Source organism: Silurus aristotelis (assembly GCF_946808225.1).
Source record: "Silurus aristotelis genome assembly, chromosome: 20".
NCBI lineage: Eukaryota > Metazoa > Chordata > Actinopteri > Siluriformes > Siluridae > Silurus > Silurus aristotelis.
Window position 1 is genome coordinate 3,937,587 of NC_139593.1, and position 17,500 is coordinate 3,955,086.

General features: G+C 42.8%; 2 protein-coding genes across 5 annotated transcripts in view; both read right to left on the reverse strand.

Annotated features, from left to right (window-relative positions):
• LOC310715944 (vacuolar protein sorting-associated protein 54-like) overlaps positions 1-12,724 on the reverse strand; it is a 23,860-nt gene extending 11,136 nt beyond the window's left edge. For 2 of the 3 annotated variants that reach the window (XM_083522651.1, XM_083522653.1), the window contains exons 1-14: positions 12,588-12,724; positions 7,027-7,199; positions 5,958-6,199; positions 5,125-5,206; positions 4,903-4,937; positions 4,690-4,821; positions 3,575-3,960; positions 3,291-3,417; positions 1,605-1,712; positions 1,453-1,508; positions 987-1,083; positions 530-885; positions 281-404; positions 1-128 (exon numbers count right to left, since the gene is read on the reverse strand). The exon at positions 1-128 is cut by the window's left edge and continues 54 nt beyond it. In XM_083522651.1, the coding sequence (XP_083378777.1) occupies positions 1-128; positions 281-404; positions 530-885; positions 987-1,083; positions 1,453-1,508; positions 1,605-1,712; positions 3,291-3,417; positions 3,575-3,960; positions 4,690-4,821; positions 4,903-4,937; positions 5,125-5,206; positions 5,958-6,199; positions 7,027-7,168 (2,015 nt within the window). In that variant the 5' untranslated portion in view covers positions 7,169-7,199; positions 12,588-12,724. Of the gene's footprint in view, positions 129-280; positions 405-529; positions 886-986; positions 1,084-1,452; positions 1,509-1,604; positions 1,713-3,290; positions 3,418-3,574; positions 3,961-4,689; positions 4,822-4,902; positions 4,938-5,124; positions 5,207-5,957; positions 6,200-7,026; positions 7,200-7,757; positions 8,053-12,587 lie in introns of those variants that run through there. The other variant, XM_083522652.1, reaches the window with a different exon arrangement.
• Positions 12,725-16,055: 3,331 nt separating this feature from the next.
• peli1a (pellino E3 ubiquitin protein ligase 1a) overlaps positions 16,056-17,500 on the reverse strand; it is a 16,474-nt gene continuing 15,029 nt past the window's right edge. Inside the window, exons 7-8 of one of the 2 annotated variants that reach the window (XR_014530455.1) lie at positions 17,045-17,500; positions 16,056-16,958 (exon numbers count right to left, since the gene is read on the reverse strand). The exon at positions 17,045-17,500 is cut by the window's right edge and continues 1,068 nt beyond it. The gene's annotated coding sequence lies outside the window, so the exon portion shown is untranslated. The other variant, XM_083522666.1, reaches the window with a different exon arrangement.

A 17,500-nucleotide genomic window follows, 5' to 3' on the forward strand; every position in this document is an offset into this window, starting at 1 on the left:
CTCTGCAGCGCCCCCCTCAGTCTCACACTCCGCCTGCAGCACAGAGCCTCTGTGTCCTTGGCAAAGTCTTCAACCGCCCGGCACACACACACAAACTCGGCCGAGCTCAAACGCTCCAGAGAGCCGTCCTACACACACACACACACGGTGATGAGTTCAAATCCTTACTTTGAGAATTACATAGTATAGTACGTATATATATATATATATATGTGTGTGTGTGTGTGTGTGTGTGTGTGTGTGTGTGTGTGTGTGTGTGTGTGTGTGTGTGTGTACACACCTTGGCCTTAGCCAGCAGGACTTTGACACAGCGGTCATGGCTGATGTCTGAGGCGGTGTACAGCAGCTCCTGGATGTTGTTAGCGATTCTGCCCAGCTCCAGATCGGACGGCATCAGGTCCTCACTACACACACACACACACACACACACACACAGGAGTTAAAATGAGAAACGTTCTAATACACACTTGAACAACACCTGATGTGTGTGTGTGTGTGTGTGTGTGTGTGTGTGCGTGCGTGCGCTCACAGAGCAGCAGCACCCCCTATGTGTAGGGAGGAGGTAGTGTTTGTGACGGGCTCCCTGCTGGACGACGACTCGGTCGTCCCCGAGGCCGAGTCGCTCCCCGAGGCTTCGTCTTTGGCCTGGGCTCGGACGTGGGCAGACGTCCCGCTGGTGCGCCGCTCGGCTTCGGTTATGGCGTCGCTGATGAACAGCCCGTCGTGTGTGAGGAACACCAGCTCGGCTTCTCCGGGACGCAAACCGGACTCTTCGTCCTCCTCGTCCTCCACGGAGCCTCCATCCGCCAGAACCTCTGGCGCTCGGTTCCTCTGGCTGCTGTCCAGGATTTCCAGGACCACGTTTCGGATGGCGCCTAGAGTAGCCTGAACCAAACACACACACACACACACACACACACACACACACTCGAATATTCTGTAGAAATACAAAATATAAATACAGAGACAGGAGTGAGCTGATGAACCTTGATCCTGGTGAGGAAGAGCAGAAAATGCTCAAACAGGCTCTGCAGGAGCTTGAACCACTGAGGGAATGTCATCAGCCTCATCTGGTCCTGAAGCCTGCAACACACACACACACACACACACACACACACACACTAATCTGTATGCGCTAAGGACGGTAAGATTCAGCGATTCGCATTGGTGCAACTGCATAAAAATTAATGATGTGATACATCGATTTAAAAAAGTCCAAATGTGGAAAAACTGAAGCGCTGTGAATAGTTTCCCGATGCACAGTAGAATACAGATTAACATGGCAGAGGTAGAGCTACATCTTCCTGGAGACAGAACGACGTCTGGTTTTATTCTTTTTTTTATTGTGTTGAATGGAGTGGAAATCGAATCGTAACAGGGGGGGAATCATATCGCATCGGGAGCTGCTTCATATGTAGCTTTAATGTATGGTCCATTTGGAAAACTACTCACTTTACAACAGTGTCTGAGTCGATCTCCTCAATCTGAGACACCGACTTTACTACACACTGAGAGAGAGGAAGAAACACACACACAAAGTCAGAAACCCACTACCAACACTAAACTCATGGTTTAACCCTTGATGAACTGAGGTGGACCTTCACCTGTCTGACGATGGCCTTGGCTGCTTGCATCATCTCCTTGCTGTAGATGTCCAGGAAATCCAACTTCTTCTGTCTCAGGAGGCCAAAGACTAAAGACTGCAGTCGGTCCTGCATCACACAAACACACACTTGTATAAAGTTGGTGCACTTATTTAGATCATCAGGAAAGTTTTTACTCAGGACTCAGATGACGTGTGTGTGTGTGTTTGTGTGTGTGTGTTTTCACGTGCGTGAGTGTGTTTCACCTCCTCGTTCACAGCGCTGTGGTTTAGAAAGAAACGTGCAGCCACAGATACGAACCTCAAAACTACCTACTTCACACCCTTCACCCTCTGACTCACATCTTCCTGGAGCACTGAGACTCAGGCTCACATCAAACCACAAGAAAGAAACCAGACACTGTGGAGGCGATTCCTTTTACACTGCAGTATATTTTTATTCGTTTCAAGTTACATCTAAACATCCGTGAAATGAGTGACACTCATCTATTTGCTACATGTTTTATCTAACCCCTCTCTCTCTCTCTCTCTCTCTCTCTCTCTCTCTCTCTCTCTCTCTCTCTCGGAAGAAAAAAAAAACATCCATGTTGCCAACGTACAAAGTATTTGAACGAGCCTATCGATACTGTTACTAAAAACCCGTCATAGAAAAATAACTCGACACTCTCTGACCAATCAGGATCCAGAATTTAAAAGCATGGTGGCGTGTGTGTGTGTGTGTATTAGGGGTGTACGATAATATTTTAATGGTTGTTTGAACGATGTGCGATTTGACATTATTTAGTAAACAAAACACACCTACGGAGGTGCGCATTACGTCACGTGATGAGTCGTGCACGTGCGCATTTGGAGCGCGTTCTTACACGTCATGATTCAGTTTATTATAATGCATTTATTATATTCATGTAGTTTAACAATATCATACGAAAGGCTGGTTTTTCCTTTAAAAATCAGCTATCAAAATATTATAAAATCTATATTATATTTATATTATAATATTATAAAATACAAATTTGCTTGGTAACAATGATTTATTGCGTGGCAAAATGTCTTATTAATAAGAATTTCTCTTAAAAGGTGATGCACATGTTTAGAAAAAAATGGCTTTATAAAGGTAAAAAAAAAAAAAAAAGGCCAAAAAAGTAAAGAAATTAGGGCTTTAAATGACATAAATCATCAGGACACCAAACGGAACCTTTGCTATGTTTCCACACGGACGGTTTTAATTGCCTGATGTGTGACCATGGTGGATTTTTGGTCTGGGGAATAGGGTTATAAGGCTCTGATCCATTACCAGATCGATATAAACCTATTGTAAAAGATTAATCTCGGTCACTGCTGTGAACTGACCACAACACAGAATATAAAGAATGTCCAAAATTTTAGGAGGCAGCTGTCCATGGTCCTTAAGGTACCAGCACAATCATACACTCAGCAACTTATTGTCTAATTATCCTTAGTACACACACACACACGCACACGCGCACACACTCACACGCACACGCTCACACTCACACGCACACGCACACACGCACACACGCACACACTCACACACTCACACACTCACACACTCACACACTCACACTGCAATGAATTCTATTATTTTCTTACCCAAATAACACAGCTTCCATGTATGTGTGCACAAAATATAGTCTAATTATCTTTAACAGAAAAATCTATACGACACCTTCTCCAGCACTTGGTTGTCGTCCTCGAAGGATCGGTTGAGGTCGCTTCGGGAGTACGTAGTAAAGTCGGCCACCATCATCTTATCAATTAGCTTCTCCATTTCGCAGAGCTGAGAGCCCAGGTGCCTGTCACACACACACACACACACACACACACACACACACACACACACACACACACACACACACACACACACACACACACACACAGGAAAATAATGTACATCTTATTTTCATGTAAAAATCTTATTTCTAAATATAAAGTGTCTGTATCTAAAGGTACCTGAAGCTGTGGATGCCCTGGAGCTCCTGCTGCAGCACCTCCTTGGTGGTGTTGATGAGCTCGAGCGCACCCACAAACTCGGAGGTGGAGAGCAGGAGCTGCACGGTGGGCTGCGTCTGCTGCACCGCCGCCATCAGCTTCAGCTTGCCGTGCAGCGCCACGCAGTTCTTGCGCGTGACGGCGTGCCGCAGCGCCCTCAGCGGCCCCTGGCACATGGTGCGGCCCATGCCAGCGGTGTGCTCCCGCAGCGCCCGGACAGCGGCCGCCGCCTCGCACAGCTGCTCCTGGAGCTCGTGCTGAGACGACATGGCGTGAAAGAACGCCTCGGAGCGCAGTGAGATCTGTCTCGCGATGCTCACCTCCACCACGTCCAGGTAGTGACTCAGCTACAGCAGAAGAAACGCTCCATATTAGGTGTGGGGACGCAAAAACTAAATTGCTTGTGATAAACAGTTTCCAATTTTGAATCAATTTTATATAAAATGCCTGCTGGGTTAAATAATATATAAAATAAAATCTTTATATAAATTAAGTTTTTCGGCTTCTCCCATTAGGGGGCGCCACAGCGGATCATCATCCAGCTTCATACCCCCCTGTCCTCTACATCTGCCTCTTTCACACCAACTACCTGCATGTCTTCCCTCACCACATCCATAAACCTCCTCCTTGCTCTTCCTCTTTTCCTCCTTCCTGGTGTCTCCATCCTCAGCATTCTCCTACTGATATACCCCATGTCCCTCCTCTGCACATGTCCAAACCATCTCAATCTCACCTTCCTCACCTTGTCTCCAAAACGTCCTACATGCGCTGTCCCTCTAATAAACTCATTTCTAATCCTGTCCATCGTCGTCACTCCCAACGAAAACCTCAACATCTTCAGCTCTGCTACCTCCAGCTCCACCTCCTGTCTTTTACTCAATGCCATATATAATATATATATATATATATATTAATGTTAGCCATGATCGATAATTTATAATTTTCTTACTTTTCCAACGCACTAAAATCTGGTATGGAGGGTTGCATCCACACGATGTGTACCGTCACACCCCTACCTGATAGGATTGGGCATTATCTCGACTCGTAACTGTGGCTGTAATCTGCTCCACCTTTACCTTTTCCTGCAGTAACCGTGACGATGCTGCGTCACGTCCGCTCTTCCCCCCGGCGAGGCTGAAGTGCGACCACGGCAACACGGCGCCGAAGGTGGCCGGCTCGCTCAGCACGAAGTCTGGCCGCATGAAGATCTGTAACACACAGGCGACTCGGTTAAAGGCTGGACGTACAGACGGACAGTCGGACACGTGGGAGCACGTCTGGGTTCATACCTTAGGCACCTGCTCGAGCTCCTCTTTGGCTTTATCTATGGAGAGAAAAGACACGTGACTGACACATCGCTACAAACCACACTGTTCTATCAGATTTATTTAATAATACATTTATGCCGCACCACAATTTCTGCTTTTCTGATGCAGCAAAAAAAGGGGGCGGGGCTAACCTTGTGGAACGCTAGCATAAATAAAGAGGATCAGATTATAGGACGTACGTACCGTGATTGTTCGTGATGTTGGGGATGGACAGGTCGTCTTTGTTGGGGCAGATTTTTCTACACCGGTCGTGGATTTTCTCCCTCTGAAATAAACAACAACCAGCATGTGGTGTTCCATCAGGTCCAGCAAGACCTTGTGTTCTGCCGAACCTCTAACAAACACTGACTTGGATTTTATTACGTTCTTGATCCATGAATATGTATTCAGTTATTCCTAATAGTCTGACCAAGGAGAAGAAATCGATTTAATCACAGGGACACTTACAAGGACGTTTCAAGAAAAGCTGGGCGTCATGAGCAAACGGTTCAAAGCGGTTGCTAAGCTTTTTCATAGATTGTTTACACTTTTGTGTTTTCTTTCCTGTAGAATTCGCACAAAAAATCCCACACGTTTTTGCCTTCGTTTCAAATGATGAGGTGAATATCGATGCTTCTGCTAGAGATGATGTACAGTCTGTGGGAGGTGCAGTTGTGCCTCCAGTGAAAGGAGACGTGTTGAATTGTATTCACTGTGTTTCTTGACGTTCTATACGACTTTCTATAGACGTGGTGTCATAATGATGGTATTTAGAGGGTCAGGTAGGACACCACTGAAGGCCGAGGGGTGAAATACACGGCACGACACTTGTCTCTTGGGGATGGGGGTGGGACTTTGCAGAGGACACGCCTCCTTCTCCTTTACTGAGGTCACAATGTGGACTGTTTCTGCTCACACTCACACACACACATATAATTTCTCTCCTGGCAGCAGCAGCACCTAAATAATTAACCATGTCTGACAGTGTGTGTGTGTGTGTGTGTGTGTGTGTGTGTATGTGTGTCTATGTGTGTTACCTGAGCAGTGTCATTCAGGTAGGTGCTGAAATGTTCAGGGGTGATGTTGGGCAGGCTGTACGAGGGCATCACCTCGGCCTCTGTGAAGTCCACACCCCAGGTCTTGGTGAAGAAGTCAGACTCGCGCTTGGCCAGTCTCGGGTCGTTCAGCGCCGCCGGCAGGTTCACCTTAGAGTTATATACTGTCCATCGGTGCCGATCCGCCACCACAGACGGAGCGTCGCTCAGCCCCCGCGCCTCCTCTGCACATCACCAACACACACACACACACACACACACACACACACACACACATACACACACACATACACACACACATACACACACACACACACACACACACACACACACACACACACACACACACACACACACACACACACACACACGATTTATCTTCACACAACAACGCACTTGTTTCGAAAGGCTCTTATAACGGATGTAAATGTAAAGACACTTACACTCACAGACACGAACACAAAAGCCCTTTATGGACGTGATTAGTGTCGCAGTAGGGGTGTAACGGTCCACGTATTCGTGACATACATTTACGGTTTGGTGCACGTTGGAACGCTTTAAGTTTTACATTTCTCTTAACGTTTTAAATTTCTCTCGAAAAGAGAAAATCCTGACACGCACACACGCGCACGCACACACCTGTATTACCCTAATGGGGTCTAACAAATGTAAACTATTTCATTTAATTATCCCCATTTATTTAATTTATTTTAACTGCAAATGTTAATAAAAAAAAACACAATAAATGTTGTGTTTTGCAGTTAGTTTAAATCTTTACCAAAGAAAATGTGGTATAATTGCAATACAGAAAGCGCTTGTGGTTTTTTTTTTCCTTTCTGCCAAAACTAAAACCTGAGCGATGGCCAGGTTTAAATACAGATGCGTTTAAAAAGCGAGTAAGAAACGTTTTATGTGCAATAACGACAAAAGATCCTATAATATACAGTGATATGAGATCAGTCATCACTGAGCAGGATATGGATATTACATCATCACCCCCTGGTGTGTGTCAGATGTGTGTGAGGGTGGATTTAGGTGTTAAGACTCCCACCTGTCGGCTCCTTGGGACAGACGTCAGGGAGAGAGCGCGGCGGTCTGTAGTGTGTAGACAAACCTATCGGGTCTCGGGACTTCCGGAGGAGCCGGTCGGCGGCCGGCTGAACCGCAGGAACCGAGCCCGGTCCGGACGCCATGGCAGCGCCGCTTCCTCACACCAGCCTCCAGCTGAGGGGAGAAGAAACGAGAAGTCGCAGTGTCATCTCTAATTCCAGTTTAAAAAGAAAGGATGTGGATTTGGGACATGGCTTTGTTTTTATTTTATCAAGCTGATCCGAACCTCAGGAACCGATCCATCCTACAGTTACGTCTCCACAAACTAGGGATGTGCATCTCCATAACTGTAGCCGATGCGACTCACATCTCGATGGATAGCCAACGACATTACAAATGTTTATGAAGCAGCTACCGGAGCGATCCGATTCACCATTATTACGACTTCGATCCAATTCAACACGATATGATTCGATGGGGAAAAAAATGATCCAAATGATCAATTAACTCAAGCACCTTCTGACTTCTGACGCATGGCCCCTTTTCACCTTCGTAATGCAACAACAAAAAAAAAGTAAAAAAATGCTGAAATAAAACCAGACTTTCTTTTCCTGTTCTGTCTCCAGGAAGCGTAGCTCATCGGCTAATGATTTTCTATAAAGGAATCAAACGAACCGATTTTTTCAACGTTTTCAAAACCGATGCATCGTTACGTGAACTGCTGAATCTTACCATAACAAATAGAAACCACTGTGAGACCGCTGTGAGATCGGCGGCTTCAAGTTTCCTACGAGGTTCTCAGAGCGGCCCGGGGGCGGAAGTGAAACGCCAGCGTTTTGACACGTCTGAGGTCGAGTGAGTTTTCGGTCTCTGCAGATCTCTGCTGTGCACGAGGACGTACCCGGGTTTGATGACGCGATCGTGTCGCTCAAAACGAGAACGAAAACTGATGACTCGGTGAGCGTGTGCAGAGCGAGACTGATGTGTCTCCACATTTCAGGCACCTGGTGATTTGTTCCTGGCATAGAAGAAATTCTGAACCAATGTGTTCCTACGAATTTTTAACACTGACACTAACACTGCACCCACACACACACACACACACCAGTAACTTTACTATCACCCTTGTGGCTGAATGAATCTCACACAAATCTTCTCATAAATTGAAGACTAAATGTGGATCTTCAAAAAGAAAGAAACCCACACATTCACCAATCTTATGTTCTGGTCTCCACAAACATTTTGCTGTACAGTGTAGCTTCTATAATCCAAGTAGGAACAGGAACTGAGTAGATCAGCAGATGGCTGTGGTGTAAGACGAGTAACACGGTCTGGGACGTGGTTTTATTGAAAATTCATTGACGTTGCTGCATGAAAGTTCAACCTGTCCATTTAACCTAGCCTTGCTACTGATTAGTTTCCGTTAACTGCATGCTGCAAGAGAAACAGACTTCCTGTTTGTCGTGAACGCAGCACAAGCTGAACGCACACAACTGTAAGATGTTATTATTATATTATATTCAAACTGATTATATAATAATCCGATTGATTAAGTGTGTTCTTTTCTCTGTGTGTGTGTGTGTGTGTGTGTGTGTGTGTGTGTGTGTGTGTGTGTGTGTGTGTGTTGGGGGGTCGGGGGGTTTCAGTGCTTATGTTTCCAACATGTTCCTGTGATTTCTGAGAACATTTTTCACCCCCTACCTGCACATTGTTCACACTTTTTATTAAATTCTATCTCTGTACTGTGCAGCTGAATGAAACCGAACGGCAAATTAACCCAACATATCAGTTTCACTCTGATTCAGCAAACTGAGTGTAAAAAGTGTAACACACTCACTAACACACTAATCCACTCACTCACTCACTAATCCACTCACTCGCTAACACACTAATCCACTCACTCGCTAACACACTAATCCACTCACTCGCTAACACACTAATCCACTCACTCGCTAACACCCTAATCCACTCACTCGCTAACACCCTAATCCACTCACTCGCTAACACCCTAATCCACTCACTCGCTAACACCCTAATCCACTCACTCGCTAACACACTAATCCACTCACTCGCTAACACCCTAATCCACTCACTCGCTAACACACTAATCCACTCACTCGCTAACACACTAATCCACTCACTCACTAACACACTAATCCACTCACTCACTAACACACTAATCCACTCACTCACTAACACCCTAATCCACTCACTCACTAACACCCTAATCCACTCACTCACTAACACCCTAATCCACTCACTCACTAACACCCTAATCCACTCACTCACTAACACCCTAATCCACTCACTCACTAACACACTAATCCACTCACTCACTAACACACTAATCCACTCACTCACTAACACCCTAATCCACTCACTCACTAACACACTAATCCACTCACTCACTAACACACTAATCCACTCACTCACTAACACACTAATCCACTCACTCACTAACACACTTATCCACGCACTCACTAACACACTTATCCACGCACTCACTAACACACTAATCCACGCACTCACTAACACACTAATCCACGCACTCACTAACACACTCACTAACACTCTAATTCACTCACTCACTAACACACTAATCCACTCACTCACTAACACACTCACTAACACCCTCATCCACTCACTCACTAAAACACTAATCCACTCACTCACTCACTAACACACTCACTCACTAACACACTAATCCACTCACTCACTAACACACTAATCCACTCACTCACTAACACACTAATCCACTCACTCACTAACACACTAATCCACTCACTCACTAACACACTAATCCACTCACTCACTAACACACTAATCCACTCACTCACTAACACACTCACTAACACACTAATCCACTCACTCACTAACACACTAATCCACTCACTCACTAACACACTAATCCACGCACTCACTAACACACTAATCCACGCACTCACTAACACACTCACTAACACACTAATCCACTCACTCACTAACACCCTAATCCACTCACTCACTAACACACTAATCCACGCACTCACTAACACACTAATCCACGCACTCACTAACACACTCACTAACACTCTAATTCACTCACTCACCAACACACTAATCCACTCACTCACTAACACACTCACTAACACCCTCATCCACTCACTCACTAACACACTAATCCACTCACTCACTAACACACTAATCCACTCACTCACTAACACACTAATCCACTCACTCACTAACTAACTCACTCACTCACTAACACCCTAATCCACACACTCACTAACACCCTAATCCACACACTCACTAACACACTTATCCACTCACTCACTAACACCCTAATCCACTCACTCACTAACACATAATCCACTCACTCCCTCACTAACACACTCCCTCCCTCACTAACACACTCCCTCACTCACTAACACACTCCCTCACTCACTAACACACTCCCTCACTCACTAACACACTCCCTCACTCACTAACACACTCCCTCACTCACTAACACACTCCCTCACTCACTAACACACTCCCTCACTCACTAACACACTCCCTCACTCACTAACACACTCCCTCACTCACTAACACACTCCCTCACTCACTAACACACTCCCTCACTCACTAACACACTCCCTCACTCACTAACACACTCCCTCACTCACTAACACACTCCCTCACTCACTAACACACTCCCTCATTCACTAACACACTCCCTCACTCACTAACACACTAATCCACACACTCACTAACACACTAATCCACACACTCACTAACACACTAATCCACACACTCACTAACACCCTAATCCACACACTCAATAACACCCTAATCCACACACTCAATAACACCCTAATCCACACACTCAATAACACCCTAATCCACACACTCAATAACACCCTAATCCACACACTCAATAACACCCTAATCCACACACTCAATAACACCCTAATCCACACACTCAATAACACCCTAATCCACACACTCAATAACACCCTAATCCACACACTCAATAACACCCTAATCCACACACTCAATAACACCCTAATCCACACACTCAATAACACACTAATCCACACACTCACTAACACACTAATCCACACACTTACTAACACACTAATCCACACACTCACTAACACACTAATCCACACACTCACTAACACACTAATCCACACACTCACTAACACACTAATCCACTCACTCACTAACACACTAATCCACTCACTCACTAACACACTAATCCACTCACTCACTAACACACTAATCCACTCACTAACACACTAACACACTCACTCACTAACACACTAACACACTCACTCACTAACACACTAACACACTAACACACTCACTCACTAACACACTCACTCACTAACACACTCACTCACTAACACACTCACTCACTAACACACTCACTCACTAACACACTCACTCACTAACACACTCACTCACTAATCCACTCACTCACTAACACACTAATCCACTCACTCACTAACACGCTCAATCAATAACAAACTCACTGACGTATTCACTAACTCACTCACCCACACACTAACACACTAAACCATTTACTTAGTAACACAATAAACCACTTTCTGACGTATTCACTAACTAACTCACTCACTTACTCTAACTATCTGGAACATCCACTAATCCACCTCCTGACCTGTTGTTTGCAAGGTGGGAGAAAACCAGAGAACCCTGAAGAAACTTGTATATAAAGTATATGGAGGTAAAATCTCAAGTTTTGGAGGCCACTGTGGTTCTATAAACATTTTATAACTGCTGCAAAACTCACCAAGCTTTATGTATAGAGAGGGTGTCCACCTCCCTTTCTCCATCCCTCCCTCCATCCATCCCTCCCCTGTCAATCACAGCAACACTAGGGAACCCCGACCATCTGTGAGTTCATGTATGCAGAAGGCTACAGACCGTGAATTTTGTCGTTACGTTTCTCAGATAGCGATCTTATGTTTCAGCTTTCATGGTTTATATAAAAATAACCATCAACTGTTAATAATAACTGTAACAATTATTCTGAATATATAATCAGGTAGATACACTTATTACAAGTATTTAAGCCCCAAAGTTGAGTTTCACCCTTCCCACCTGAGTGTCTTAATCTGGTCTTGATGAATCTGAGACAATGGTGATTAAAACGCAGAATGACGTAAAAGTCCATGCAATTTTCAGAACCGCGTTATGACGTCAGATGCAAATTATGATCACGTGACAGCTCTAGTGTATTATTCATATACATGTATAGCGTTTAGTATAGCTTTTAGTGTGAGTGTGTGTGTGTATATATATATATATATATATATATATATATATATATATATATATATATATATATATATATATATATATATAATAAATAAAATGAAACTAAAAATGCTTTTCCGCTCCTCTGCCTGAGCTCCACGTACACTCTCCGGCTAGCCAGCAGGAAAGCTAGCCCTATCCGAACCGGAAACGCGTCGCACCGCGGGTTTGACAGCTCCGAAACCGCACGCCGCCGGATGTTTCTACACGCAGACCGGTGTGTGTTTTAATCCCCGACGGCGAAAGCACGCAGGAACTTACCTGCTGCGTGAAGAACGGCAGCGTCCAGCCCGCATATCAACAGCTAACACTCATCGCATCGCATAGCAACAGCCGTCCCCGCAAACCGGAAGCGGAACCGAACGACCGGCTCGTGCGCTCATCCATTATGGCGCCTCTTCCGCCATCTAGCGTCCGCATATAGAATCTAAACTTTGATCTGAATAACACACGGTTTTTCACCTGACAAACACTTTATCAGAAGTTCAAAACTGGTCATAGATTTTTCTGTAATCTTCTCTCGAGCACATTCTGGAAATCATGTTCTTTTTGTAATGTTGAAGAAGAACCATTTGTCTCCCCATTGTCCATTCACCAAGTCTTTCTGCTCAGAAGTTACTGTCTTTCTTTTCCTATACTGTAAGAAAATTATACAGATAGATTTGTCTCCTGGGTAAATTTGATCTTCTCAAAGCCAGAACTATTCAGTGTAACCTCAATTTGAGATTTTTCTCCTCCGATATTAAATCTCTCTTCACTTCCTTTAACATATCAAAGCCTTTAAACTCAAAAGCCTCAAAAACTTATATTATTCTTAAATCCATTGTAAGGAACCATTAATTTTTTTAATCATTAAAAATTTAAGACATTCATTGCATTTTAAATGCGTGCCCAATCTTTCTCTTCTTTTCCTCATATCTGTCATGTGATTATTGTAAATTTGAAATAAATTTTTGTTTTTAAAAGGTATATTATTTGGTAACCCAGAAAAGTTCATCTCTTTAGGGTCTGAAAGTCTTCCTCAGCTGCCTTAACTTCTATCAAAATCACTGACTTACCTTTTAATATATTCTTTAATCCATGAATATTTATTAAATTGTTTCCCAATAATTCACTCTTTTCATTTCAAAGCCTTGCTCTCTCATGTGCTACTTCCAGTAGAGTCTGATCACGTTTTTATCCAATCAGATTTCAGCCCTCACATCACCTTTTATGTTGTGCAGCTTAAAACACCTGATTAAAACCGGTGCTTTGGCCAATCAGATTTTGAGTTGACGACTCCAAGGCCCTCTAGAAGGCGTCCAATAATGTCTGGATTTTTAGGTCATTTGATTGGCCGGTCAGAAAGTGCGCTAATCAGAGCTCGCGAACCCGCATCTGTAGCAAACTGCACACGCTCCAATATATTCGTGTGGATTTATTAGATTTTTTTTTTTTTCATTTCACAACGACGGACCAAGGAGAAATCGTTTTTAATCACAGAGACACTTACTAGGACGTTTACAAGACTGACTTTTCAAGAAAAGGAAAAGGTCACCGGAACAATTCAAAACATTTCTTCAGCTTTTTCATGAACCGTTTATACTTCTGTGTTTTCTTTCCTGAAAAATTTGCAGGAAACCACACGATTTGCCTTCGTTTCAAATCCCCAGGAAAACCGTAATGCACAGGAAACCACTGGGTGATGTGATGAGGTGAATATCGATGCTTCTGCTGGAGATGATGTATGTGGGAGGTGCAGTTGTTGCTCCAGTGAAAAAAGACGTGTTGAATCGTGTTTCTTGTTTAATGACGTTCATTCCCACTGTATGAGAGCCTGTGTGTGATGCAGCGCTCTGTTTTACTGCGCTTCTCTATAATACTGGTGGTTTCTATAGACGTGGTTTCATAATGATGGTATTAAGAGGTGGACTGATTCAGGCAGGTGTAAAATTCACGGCCCGCCACTGGGTTATATCTATAATGACATACTGGCTTTATGGGGTCATTTATTTCAGGATTATATATTTTTTTATAAGAAAAATACATTTAAAAATATTACTTTAAGTGAAAGCAAACCTCCACCCTGAACCACAATCTGAACCACAATCAAATATGTCTCTTTCTAAAGTCTTTAACAGAGTTTAAATGGGTGCGTGTGTTTAATATATAAAACCCAAAGGCTCCATCAGAACATCTCAGAGGTGGCCAGGAGAGATAAGGACCCCCATTCCAAAAGTGTGTTCATTAGAATAAATTACAAACAGCGGTTATTAACTTGCACCCCTGCTGGAATATGGGCCACTGACTCAACTAGCACGATGTCACGTGACTGTACGTGCTTACGAGGTGGTATCAAAATGTTTCAAGACTCGCTCTGTTTACAAGAAAGTACTTTATTTATCTTCGTTTACACACCATCACCTTCAAAATAGTCCCCTCGCACAGAAGTACAGCGCCACCACTGTTCCCGCCACTTCAGGAACGTTCTTTTTGAAGCGCGTCTAGCACCTTTTGCGATTAGCAATGGATCTCCGCAACGGTGTCAAAACTGCGACCGTTCAGCCGGATCTTCAACTTTGGGAAGAGGTCGAAGTTTGCAAATTTGGCAAATAGGGTTGGCGTGCGGAAGTGAGATCATGTGGATTGTTCTCTCGCCACAAGTTTATCGAGGGTTGAGATCGAGGGTGTGCCTGATCTCTCGTCTTGTTAGCGTGTTAGCGTTAGCTTTGGTATTCACCTGTTTCCTGAGGGCGCTGCTGTAAAAATTATTATGGGTAGCGCAGTGTTGACTGAAGGCAATGTTTTATGTTTATGTTTGGTTTGTTTTTCAGGTGAAAATGTGTTAAAATGGCATTACAAGTCTCAGGAACAACACATTAGTGGTTGCACTTAGAGCACAGTGTTGTACAGACAAAGCTAAAATGCCTGACTATATTCTCTACCTTTATAGAAGAAATAGTACTCTTTCTTACTATTTTTCTTTCCTCCATAGCATTGTAGCTTTTAGATGTTAAACACCAGTTAGTGTTCAGATCATGCTTCTACTACTAGCCTAATACTACGGGTAACACTAATAATACAATACAGTCATCATCATCATCATCATCATCATCATCATCATCAATCCCATTCCCATTTATTAGGTGTCTTAAAAAATATTATTTAATATATATATATATATATATATATATATATATATATATATATATATATATATATATATATATATATATATATATATATATAAAATAATATCCTATTCCTAAAATAAGAATTATCCCAATATATCACAATCCTTACAGTATCGCAACATATCGTATCGTAACCCTTATATTGTGATACGTATCGTATCGCTAGATTCTTACCGGTACACAGCTTAACTGAATCCACATATCTGAAAGTACTAGCCAGCCAGACACACTATAAGTAAGTTATTATGTTTGAGATTCTGGGTTGGGTTAGAATTTGGGCTAAAATGATCCAAGTTTGAAAAGTTTCCCAGGTTTAAGTTTCTCAGGCTTAATTTCCTGGCCTTTGTTTACTGGGCTCTTACTAGTTTGAGTATCTTGTGATTTCAGTGTAGGTGTCTAGCATCAATCTAATCAACAAGCTTTAAGTTCTTTCCTGGAAAAAATTGCCAATTTGAGAAGATGTGATTAGCAAGAACATGGCAGCACACAGCTAATATCTTATGAATAACTTATTACTAGCGATATTATTGGTTGGAATTTTCTTCAAAGACTATCATGAATTATTAACCAGTTTATTACACATTTAAAACACTTTTAATAACACTTTTTTAAAAGAATGAATCTTTTTTTTTTTTTTTACATAAAAAATGCCCAAGAGTCAAACTGTAAAATCATGTAGCTGTAGTGTGTTATAGCATGGTTACTTTTTTTAAACATAAAAAAAAGTTACTGCAAGCAGCGATGAAGGGACCCAAGCACCAAAAATATATCACAGAGTTAAAACGAAAGGTGAGCATTAATGGCACAAGATGGCCTTCTACATAGAATAGTGAGGAGTTAAACATAATAATATAACGATCAGTTCTGCCAGATGATTTCTGTACGGTTTAATCCAATGCCACAGAAGATCTGAGAAACTGTACATTTCACACGACATGTCCTTCATTGGCCATATTTCACTGTAACAGTCCAAATCTTTTCATATGGTTTTTACTGTAATATTACTCAGCGCTGAAAACACTTGGCAGCTTCAGACAGAAACATATGTGAACAAATTATGACTTAAATGTTAATTATTTCACAACTGACCAATCGCAAGCCCTTAATTATTAGCATCAGCTTCTATCCACCATTGCAAGCTTGGGACATATTTATTCACTCAAGTTATTCACAGAAGGTCCCTGATTGAGTGACACAATCGTTACGAGTAACATAAAAAACTAGCATTAAAAGCTAGACAGCAGCAGGAATCAGACCGCGCGTTTAGCTAGCTAACCTTTAAAGACCAGGCTATCACTGGAGTAAATTAGCCCTTATAAAACATTAGACAGATCGCTAATAGTACCGTTAAAATATAATATTAAACATAGAAGGTTGGTGTTAGATTGAAGAGTTATCATACATTATCAGACCATAATCAGCTAGCTAGATTTCAGCTATAATAGTTTTATAGCATGGACTGCCTGAATACTGGATTCTGATTGGCTGGAAGGTGCGAATTTGACAAACTGGAGCAAGGAAAAGTAGAAAACAAAAAAACCCGACATCACACAGACTGTCTCTTCGGTGATTTCAATCCATTTGGTCAGTTTTGCACTGCAGATATTAACATGATAGTTTGAACTTGTCAACCTCAGGTCGTTCTTCATCTCCACATCCAGTAATACCTCACACCTACACCGGGGTTATCACTTTAACTTCTTACAGCAGGTAAGGTTTTAAATATTTCACAGCAACGTTTTCCACATTTCTACATTCCCTGTTCATGGTTTGGAATTGTTCTGGAGCTTTTTTAAGGTCTGTTCAGGGTTTGGTATTGGTCAGGAGCTTGACTTGGATGTTCAAGGTTTGAGATTGTCAGGAATTTGGTCAGGTCTGTTCAGGGTTTGAGATTGTCAGGAGTTTGGTCAGGTCTGTTCAGGATTTGGGATTGTCAGAAGTATGGTCAGGTCTGTTCAGAGTTTGGTATTGGTCAGGTGCTTGGCTAGGATGTTCAGGGTT